This window comes from Rhinopithecus bieti, unplaced genomic scaffold (assembly GCF_001698545.2).
Source record: "Rhinopithecus bieti isolate Rb0 unplaced genomic scaffold, ASM169854v2 scaffold_72412, whole genome shotgun sequence".
Classification (NCBI taxonomy): Eukaryota; Metazoa; Chordata; class Mammalia; order Primates; family Cercopithecidae; genus Rhinopithecus; species Rhinopithecus bieti.
The window spans coordinates 35,160-45,349 of NW_016826693.1; the positions used below are offsets into that span (position 1 = coordinate 35,160).

Below are 10,190 nucleotides of genomic sequence, written 5' to 3' on the forward strand. Positions count from 1 at the left end.
GATCCGCCCGTCTCGGCCTCCCAAAGTGCTGGGATTACAGGCTTGAGCCACCGCGCCCGGCCTTCATTTCTTATATTTAAATCTTTGAACTGTTTGAAATATATCCTGAGGCCGGGCGCGGTGGCTCACGCCTGTAATCCCAGCACTTTGGGAGGCTGAGGCGGGCGGATCACAAGGTCAGGAGATCGAGACCACGGTAAAACCCCGTCTCTATTAAAAATACAAAAAATTAGCCGGGCGCAGTGGTGGGCGCCTGTAGTCCCAGCTACTCAGGAGGCTGAGGCAGGAGAATGGCGTGAACCCGGGAGGTGGAGCTTGCAGTGAGCTGAGATTGCGTCACTGCACTCCAGCCTGGGCGACAGAGCGAGACTCCGCTTCAAAAAAAAAAAAAAAAGAAATATATCCTGGTATATATGTGAAGTATAGTCATTATATCTTGCACATGTCTAGGTATTTAACCTTTTTGATGAATTGTACTTGGGACCTTTCTATTTTCTAAACAGCGGTTACATTAATTTGTACCCAGCATCCTTACTGATTTATTATTTATAACAGTTTTTTCAGTTGATTCTCTTAGGCTTTGCAGGTGTACTCTCTTTTCATTTACAAATAATGGTAATTTTACCTTCTCCTTTCCAGCTTTTAACCTCTTTTCTTCCTTCCCTGTTTAATTGTTTTAGCTAGTGTCTTTAGAATAATGTTAAGAATGCTGTTGATAACGGACATTCTCATGTTGTTCCCAACCAGAATTGGAATCCTGTTGGTATAGTAGCATTCTTCTATGTCATCTAGTTTTTTCTATTTTAAATAAACATATATTGGTTGCTCTTAGAATGCTTTTTTAGTCATTATTTGTTCAAAATAATTGTTGAGCGCCTACTGAGTGCTAGGGAATATGGCAGTGAGCCAAGGGTCCCCTCATTTCCTGGAGCCCATATTCTAATTTTTTAACTCATCAAAGAAACACAGATTAGGCCATGCACAGTGGTGGAGGCCTGTAATCCCAGCACTTTGGAAGGCTGAGGTGGGTGGATCACTTAAGCCCAGGAATTTGAGACCAACTTGGCAATGTGGTAAAACCCCATCTCTACAAAAAATACAAAAATGAGCTGGGTGTGGTGGCACGTGCCTGTGGTCCCAGCTACTCAGGAGGCTGAGGTGGGAGGATGGCTTGAGTCTGGGAAGTTGAGGCTGCAGTGAGCCCTGATCATGCCACTGCCCTCCAGCCTGGGCACCAGTGCCAGATCCATTCTCAAAAAGAAAAGAAAAATGCAGATGAAATCAGCTTTGAGATAAATATTTTCCAGTTATTGTGGTAGGAGAAATTTTAATGAAAGAGCTGCTAGTGTCGGCAAGGTGACAGTGAAGCAGGGGCAGAGGACGTGGTACAAGACAGGGAGGAGGGGCCTCACCCTTGGCGATCCTGCAAACTGCATGGGACCTTGGTGAGCATTTTGGTGTTTGATCCTGAGACTGAGGGGGAACCACTGAAGGGACTGAGATGAGTTTGAGTGGCTTTGCCTTAGAGAACACTCACATTTGGGATTTGGGATGTAGAGACTGAACTGAGGAGGTCCAGGTAGAAGTGAGGAGACCAGCCAGGCCACAACCAAGGTGCTCATGAGAGAAACCAGTGGCATGGACCGGAGAGTGACATAGGACCAGAGAGAGGCGGGTTGCACTTCAGAGATGTGGAGTAGGTATTTAGGAATCCCTGTCCCGGGGCAGGCCTGAGGGCTTCCAAAGAATAGAGTAGAGGGAGGGAAAATGAAAGTTTACAGGGGAGAAACCTGGCAGACACTGCCTTAACCAGATGACCAAGGTTAACATCACCAGAGCTAAGTCATGGTGGTAGCATGTACTTCCTTATCTGATAGGATCAGAAGGGCACGTCACTTCTGTTGTATGCTCCTCCAAAAAAACAAAACCCTATAACCATGAGAACACATCACCTGGGCCCCTTGCACCTTTTAGAAAGGGCAACCTCTGATCCCTCCCCATCCTTCTTCCTCCACTAGTGGTGGTCGTGGTGACAGGACTGGCCGCTATGGAGCCACTGACCGCTCGCAGGATGATGGTGGGGAGAACCGCAGCCGAGACCACGACTACCGGGACATGGACTACCGTTCATATCCCCGCGAGTACGGCAGCCAGGAGGGCAAGCACGACTATGACGACTCATCTGAGGAGCAGAGTGCGGAGGTGAGGAGGGGGTGAGCTGCGCCAGGCCTGACTGGGATGGGCTCCCAAGGGCCCTCTGTGTCTGGCTGCAGCAGGGTGTGCAGGCGGCTCTCCACTCCCATGCCTTCAGACTGTGCTCGGTGGCTTTGCCTCACCTGGAGGGCCTGTTCCCACTCCCCTCTCTGAGGGCTGCTCTCCCAACCTGAGTCTCCCTGGCTTCCACATGCTTGGCTCTATACTTCTGAGGGCCCCTGGCCACCACTCTTTCCTTCTCCCTGTTGTTCAGTTCGGGCCCATGGCTCACCGTGAACCCCGTACTGCCCGCTCCCATCCAACTTGGGCACTTGAAGAGCCTCTTCCATGGGACCCGGCGTCGGGGGTTGGGAGGACAACCAGGGGAATGCAGACTACCAAGCTGAGGAGCTCTGGGAGGCCAGCCATGGACATTCCCAGTGGTAACAGAGCCCCTAGACAGAAGGGAAGGACACTTCTGGAAAAGCCAGTGCCATGTTGGGTAGTTCACCCTAGCCTGAGGGATGAGGCATGATGTTTACACCATCAGGGAGCCCCTACCCGAGGGGAACAAACAGGCTTGCCTTAGGGGAATCCCAGTTGGAGGGGCAGTCAGGGCCCTGGTCCATGCAAGCAGGCAGCTCTCCTGTCCAGCAGGCTGGGAAGGGTGTTCTTGCAAGCCCAGCCCTAGGGGGCAGGCTGTGAGCTGCCCACTGCCCTCTGGAGGGTCCAGGGCGAAGACTCCTTTGGTGGACTGCCTGGCTTCTCCAGTGGCAGCTGTCAAGCTGTGCCCAGACGTCTCCAGGAGCACTGGGCCCTGGCCAGGGTGAGAATGGAGCACCAAGTTATCTGGCGCTTCCCCACTGTGGGTGGGAGGGCTTTGGCCCGAGGCCTGGTCTGCTTAGTCCTAGAATAGATGAATGGGCAACAACCCAGAGCCCAACAGCCATACCATTTTGAGCGTGGTGTGTGGTGGAGGACTGACCAAGGCTGAGGATCAGGGACTGAGGAGGGAGTGTCTGCAGCCCTCATACCACCTCTACCAGCTCCTGCTGGCTGGCTCTGGCCGAGATCTGAAGCGGTTCTTATGCCCCCAGCTTGGTTGCAGGGTGGAATCATAGGAGACACACAGCCTTTGGTGGTACAATGAGCAATTGAGCACACCCCCTGAGCTGGCCAGAGAGGAGGGGAAAATCAAGGGTGGGGTCTGGTGTGCTGACCCCAGGCCATCTTGCCTCAAGGAGGTTTAAGCTGTGTTTTGTCAGCTACCTTTGAGAGATCCCCGCCCACACCAATACTGCCACCTACCTCTCCCCACCCCCTGAAGGCAGTCCCCAAAAGGACCCCATGGAGAATTTCCAGCCCCAGAAGGATTGCAGGCCAGGGCCTGCCCACCCTGCCTGCCCGAGCCTTTAGCCGGAGCCCGCACATCCCTGGCTTTCAGAGCCTGCCCGCCTCACAGAGCCAGCGGCCAGCTCCTAGGCCTGCCCAGACTGACTGCCCGTCTGGTGTCACTCATCTCATTCTGTCGGCCAGGATTCCTACGAGGCCTCCCCGGGCTCCGAGACTCAGCGTAGGCGGCGGCGGCGGCACAGGCACAGCCCCACCGGCCCGCCAGGCTTCCCCCGAGACGGCGACTATCGGGACCAGGACTATCGGACCGAGCAAGGGGAGGAGGATGAGGAGGAGGAGGATGAGGAGGAGGAGGAGAAGGCCAGTAACATCGTCATGCTGAGGATGCTGCCACAGGCAGCCACTGAGGATGACGTACGTGACCCCCATGGCCCCGGGCAGGAGGCCAGGCTGGGTCTCCTCCAGGGCCCTCAACTTTTCCCCACCCCTCCCTCACCCGCAACCTCAGTGCCTTTCATCCCTTCTCCCCCTCCAGCTCCTATCCCCCAGCACTGATCCGTCCTCTGTGGGCAGGTCCCATTGGCCCCCCCTGGTCTGGAGGGAGGAGTGTCAGAGAGGCCGGCTTGGTCAAGGGGCAGCGGCTGTGGGTATCCGGCCGTGGTGGGTTTGGGCGGGAGAAGAGCAGTCCTGCACATTCCACTGGTCATCCAGCCATTTTGCATGTGTGCATCAAGGGCCAGATACTCACCGGGCCAGTGCTGGCTATTTCTGGTAGCAGAGATGACACTGGGGCCCTGCAACCATTGGGGGAGGGGTGGGATTTTCTGAAATTTCCTTTTCCTTTTTCCCCATCCTCTTTTGTCAGCAGCCTGGCCTGGCCTCAGAGCCTTGGGTGGTTGTTAACAGCCTCCCCGCCTGCCTCCCTTTCCTCGTGTTTCCTTTTCATACATACTTCTCATGACAGCCACACTGAAGCCCCATCAGGCCTACCAGAATAACCTCCAAGAATAGTCTCCCTGATCCTGGTCCTTCTTAGTCCACTCCGCCGCCCCTCAACCCCACCCCATGAATTCTCTGAAATTCCCCCACCCCCTAGCCCTCCTCTGAAATCTGCTAGCTGCTCATTTTGTAGCAGAGAAAATCCCACTTGTGTATTTGAGGGTTTCTAAGGTCTGGCCCACCTGCCCTGTCCAGGGTCAGACAGTAGCTGGTTGCTGACATTTGTTGAGAATGTATCTCAGGGTGGGCCATGTGTTAGGTGTGATTCAGTCCCCATGGCATCCCAACAGGGAAGGTACTGAGTGGGAATGTGACTTGCCCGAGGTCTTACAGCCAGTGAATGGCGGAGTGGAGCTGGAGTCTGAACCCGGGCAGCTGGACCCCAGAGCACACTTTTTGCTGCTTCCTCAGCCTTCCCTGAGTTTGGAGTCCTGATAAGCTCTTCTGTGTGTTTTTCCTTTTCATCCTGTGTATGGGTGTGTGTAAGTCTAATCTCCTGTCTTGTTTAACCTGGTGGGGAAACTGAGCCCAGAGACATGAAGACTCCTTCCCAAGAATGGTTGGCATAGGCTCCTGGTCCTCTGTGAGAGACCTCACTGGCCTAGAGACCCTGCCTCACCTGGTCCAAATCCCGAATTGCCTCTGCAGTCTCCCTCTGGCCTACTCCATCCAGGAAGCAATCCCCAGGACTATATTTTTTTGCTTTTTGTCTCCACCCTAAGTTATTGCTGCAGTCATGGTCTAGGGTACATGGCTGGGATTTGCTCAGACTCCTGTTCTCCCCAGTTTGGCATTTATGTCATGGATCTCTTTTGACGCAAGCTGCAGGTCAGCGGGGCAGGGGTGGGGGCGTGGGTTATCCCCTTGCCAAGGGCAAGAATTGCTTCCCAGGTTTCCTTACTTCATGGCTGCCACTGAGCCCTTTGTCAGATCACCCTGCCCACCATTCTTAAGTGGCTGGCTCACTTGCTTTCTTGTTCTCTGTGCCCCTGAGGGTCGTCCTGCTGCCATGCTTTACCTTGCTCTGTGCCCATTTCTTCATTTGATTCACTTTCTGCAAGTCTGGGGCTGAAAGTCAAGACTGAACTGGTGTGGGCCTGGGGCTGTTGTCACTCAGGGAAAAGCTGCGAAAGAGGCAGAGGAGACTGTGTGCACATCACCGATGACCCCTCGGGATCCAGAGGCCTCCAGCCAGCCTCAGGTACCCAGCGGCACCATTGTGCTGAGCCTGCCCCACTCTGTATCTCCCCGTATAGATCCGTGGCCAGCTGCAGTCCCACGGCGTGCAAGCACGGGAGGTTCGGCTGATGCGGAACAAATCTTCAGGTGAGCTTTTGTTCCCAGTGCCCTCCCCTTCCAGTGGCCAGCCTCAGCCTCGGAATCTCCCTCCTACCTCTGCCTTCTCCCCGACTCCCTCCACCACCTTCCTGCCACAGCTGGGAATGGGCAGTGTGGGGGGTGCCCTCTCTTCTCTCCCCCTCCCCACACTCTCCTCACAGCTCCAGCCAGAAGCCTCTTCAATGGGGCTGTCGGGGCAGGGGTGCAGCTCTGAGCTGAGCTGGGTGCTCCCTGGGGTCAGGGCCAGGGCCAGGCTCCCAGGCATCTCCTCTCTGGGACTCTTGAGTATCTGAGATGGTAACCCCCTCCCATACACTCCCTTCCCTCTCCTTTCTTCTCCTTCCTCTGCCCCTCACTTTCCCCTACATTTTTTGGTAACAGCCTCTGACCAGAAAGTAGCTCTGATGTGGTGGTCCCACGTGTGTGTCCCAAGGGGGAAGCAGGGGATGGCTCTTATCCAAGGACACATCCCAAGGAACAGCCAGGACTTCCTGGCCTCGCCTGTTCCCTCCCTCCCTCTTGCAGGCTGCTTGGAGCTGGCCTGAGGTTAGCAGGGTGGTGGTGGGGGGAGTTGTCTCTACAGGACCTCTGCCCAGGCTCCCCAAGGCAGGCACAGTGGGGCCTCACTCTGCCTGGGCTTCTCTCTCCATCTCTCAGTCTCTCCTCCCCACACCTCCATCTCTCTCTCTCTTTCTCTCTCTCTCTCCCTTTCTCCCTCTCTCTCTTTCTCTCTCTGCCCCCCCATTTATATTATTCATTCCATCCTCCTATGCATCCTAACGGTTATTCTTTTGAACATTAAGCATGCCCCCCCAAGCCCCTCTCATCCAAGCCCTCCCCGTGTATCTGCCTCTAAAGGACATGCTATCCTGAGGCCTCAACCCTGAATCCCTTTCCTAAGCCTGGAGTCTTGGTTGCATGTAGGTCTTGCTCTGCATCACCCCAACTACACCACACATGGACAGCTTCTGGGTCTCTCTCTCCACAAGGAGGTGTTACAGGTGCAGCCCCCTCGATGGCCCTGGGCGCTTCTCCCAGGCACCCATTGATTCTTACCTCTAAGGTCCTCCTGGCCAATCGTGGCCACCATTCTCCTTTTGTCCAGGGAAACCTGGACTGTTTGTGGCTGTAGTCTCCACCCTGTAGCCCTGAGGTGGCTCCCTAGCGAGGCCCACCTCCCCTGCGCTGCGGTGAGGCTGAGATGAGGTCGTGTCTTTAACCGCCCCTGGTTCTCAATGGGCCAAGAGCCTTGCTAGCCTCACAGAGCAGCCTGGCCAGCTTCTCTTTTGCTCCTGTGATTCAACACCTGTTACAGGACCCCTCCTGGGTGCCCCTGGCCTCGAGCCGGGTCCGCCCTGGAGTTACGTATTGTGGCTTGTGTGGAGCCAGCAGCCTGCCCACCGTCCCCTCCCTCCTTCTCTGGAGGCAGATCTCTCGTATTCTTTCCCTCCTGGCTGCTTCTCTCCGTCTCTGTCACCCCAGGCTGGCTCGGCAGGTCTGCCCGAGCCCCATCTCTCTCTCTTCCCAGTTGGTGTGTGTGTCTCTCCCCCTACCGACCTCTGGCCTCTGTTTTTCTCCCTCCGCCTTCCCTGCCCCACCTGGCCATCTACCTTGCCCCCCACACCCGCTAGTCTTTCTCTCTCTGATTGCCTCTTTCTCTTTCTTCCTTTCTCCTCTTCCCCTTTCCCTCTCTCTGCCCCCGTCCTCTCCCCTCGGGTCCCGCCCCCGGGAACGCCGTGTGTCCAAAGCTGTTGACTAACCCACTGCGTCTGTATCTGAATGCTGTCTCCAGGTCAGAGCCGGGGCTTCGCCTTCGTCGAGTTTAGTCACTTGCAGGACGCTACACGATGGATGGAAGCCAATCAGGTTGCTTTGCCGCACTTGAACCCCCCCCCAAACAAATACTACTTTGTAATCGAGCGCTCCCCATCGCCTGATTCTTACGGACACAGTTCCCTGCCCTGTGGCCCTGTGTCCCATCCCCCCTGCCCCCTCTCTCCCCTTCCTGACCCTCACTATCTCCTCTTCCCATCTCTCGCTACCCCACTGGGCTTCCCATCCAGAGCCCACACTCACCACTGGCCCCTTCCTACCACCAGGCACTAGCGCTGCCCCTTCACCTCTCCCAGCTGACTGTTCAGAGAAACAGCTGCCAGGGTGGGTTCTTTCACCTAGCTTCCCACTCCCCCCCGGGCGGGGGTGGGGGTGGGGCACCCCTCTCTGAGGTTAGCCAGAGCCAGGACCTCATTCTACCCTCAGGACCACTGGAAGTCCTGCCAGTGAGGAGCTTAGCTATTGGCATAGTCACTAGCAAGACTCATTTTGTCAGCCCCCTCCCTGCATGTGAATTTGGCCCTTTGATTTTCATGCAAGGGGACAGCACTGCTCCATTGATCTCAAGTTCCTGTCGAGTATGATAGTTTTATCAACACCCTGGCCTCACTTCGCCGCCCCTACCCTTTCTATCACATCTCCACGCTCACAGGAGGTACCACCTCAGGCAGCTCCGTCTTCTCGGCAAGGACCCGTGCACAGTCAGCCCCCGGGGGAGCCTCTCCCCCAAGCCTGGCACGGGATCCCAACTCAGCAGCTTTGGGACCTCCGAGACCCAAAGATCTGCCTGGACACCCACCCCTACCCAGATCCCTGGTGTAGGGCACTGGAGAGAAGTTTCAGGGGAGGAAGGGGCAGAGGTGGTAGAATGGGGGATCCCGGCAGAGGCAGCCCTGGAGCCGTCTCCTCAGGGTCGGTAGGCTAGTGCCACGGGCCCAGGACCCAGACATCCATGGGAAGACGGCCTCACGGCAGAAACTTCCATCTGTTCGAAATGGCTCTTTCTTTTTCCCCTTCTCCAGCACTAGCGCACCTGCGCTCTCTTTCTCTTTCTCTGCCCTCTCCCTCCCCCTCCCTGTCTCCCCTCACCCCCCAAGTGTAACCTGTGTAGTCCTGGCCCTGGGTGTGGCCTGGCAGTGTCAGGGCCGAGTGGGGGTTTCTCCCCACTGTCCGGCAAGCGTCGGTCAGCCGAACACTGTGTGCCTGGTGGTGTGTGTTCACATGTGTGCGTGCGTGTGCCCGGCAGAGCAGCAAACAGCTGCGCCCGAGAGCTGTGGCGCTTTCCCTCCCTACCTCCCTTCTTCCCTCCATCCGCTCTCCGACCTCCCTCCGTTCCCTGTCCCTCATCCATCCAGCTGAAGGGCTCGCTCACTCTCTTCTCCTGTGCTGAAACGGTGCGTGGGGCACTGCTGCCTGGGCCTCACTGTGCTCTGCTTTTTCCTGCAGCACTCCCTCAACATCCTGGGCCAGAAGGTGTCAATGCACTACAGCGACCCCAAGCCCAAGATCAATGAGGACTGGCTGTGCAATAAGGTACAGGGGCGGTGGGCAGCAGTTGTCATGGACAGAGACAGCAACACAGCAGTGGCGGCGATCCCTCCCTCCCTCCCTCTCCCACTCTTTCTCCCTCCATCTCTCCCCCTCCCCCAATCTCTCTCCTCTCCCTCCCTCCATCTCTCTCTCTCTCTCTCTCTCTCTCATTCTCTATCCCTTGATCACTCAGCTTGAGTAGTCACCATTCCTAGCCAGCCGTATACAAATGTGTAGTGAGCATTCACTTGATGCAGGCTCTGTCCTAAAATGCAGTCTTGCCTGGAGTTCCAGTAGACTTTAAGGAAATATATACGTGGATGATGAATTAGTGACAGTGTAGGCTTGAAGTGGTGGTGTGGAGAATGTGGGCTTCAGAGCCAGACTGGCTGAAATGAGACTATCCTAGATCGGCCTTGATTTTGGCCAAGGTGCTTAGCCTCTCTTTGCCTCACTTTCCCCATCTCTAAAATGTGAATATTAATGACACCTCTCCCTGAAGGTGGTTGGGAGGATTCAGCTGTGTTAATGAGAGGGTAACACTCAGAACAGCACCTGGCCCACAGTTAACACAGTCGAATTGTTAACTAATCATGAAAGCAAAGCACAGAGCATTCTGAGAGCCCATATCAGGTAGCTCAAGCCTGAAGGCCACTCTGACCAGGCCACGTCAAAACTGAAACTGGAGGCTATGGTTTTGTAGTCACCTCTGTCTTCCCTAAGGGGAAGTTGAGGCTCAGAGAGGTGGAACCATGGGTGAACCTTTAGCTGTGCCCTGTGCCTTGCTCCTGATCATAGGAACTTGGATGCCATAGTGGCTTCAGGTCTGCCCTGGGGCCAGCATTGTGATTCCACGGTTTGTAGAGGCCCCAACCCTCTCCCCAGGAAGTACTCTGCCTAGTCAGGGAGAGTGGCGCATCTGTTTTTTTTTTTTTTTTTTTTTT

The 10,190-nt window shown here is 55.6% G+C and overlaps 1 protein-coding gene across 5 annotated transcripts in view; it reads left to right on the top strand.

Moving 5' to 3' along the window:
• Positions 1–10,190, top strand: part of RBM10 (RNA binding motif protein 10) — a 41,419-nt gene that overhangs the window by 21,098 nt on the left and 10,131 nt on the right. For 2 of the 5 annotated variants that reach the window (XM_017863511.1, XM_017863507.1), the window contains exons 2-6: positions 2,019–2,202; positions 3,730–3,960; positions 5,802–5,871; positions 7,676–7,749; positions 9,163–9,249. In XM_017863511.1, coding sequence (XP_017719000.1) covers positions 2,019–2,202; positions 3,730–3,960; positions 5,802–5,871; positions 7,676–7,749; positions 9,163–9,249 — 646 coding nt within the window. Of the gene's footprint in view, positions 1–2,018; positions 2,203–2,482; positions 3,020–3,729; positions 3,961–5,801; positions 5,872–7,675; positions 7,750–9,162; positions 9,250–10,190 lie in introns of those variants that run through there. The other 3 variants (XM_017863508.1, XM_017863509.1, XM_017863510.1) reach the window with 2 other exon arrangements.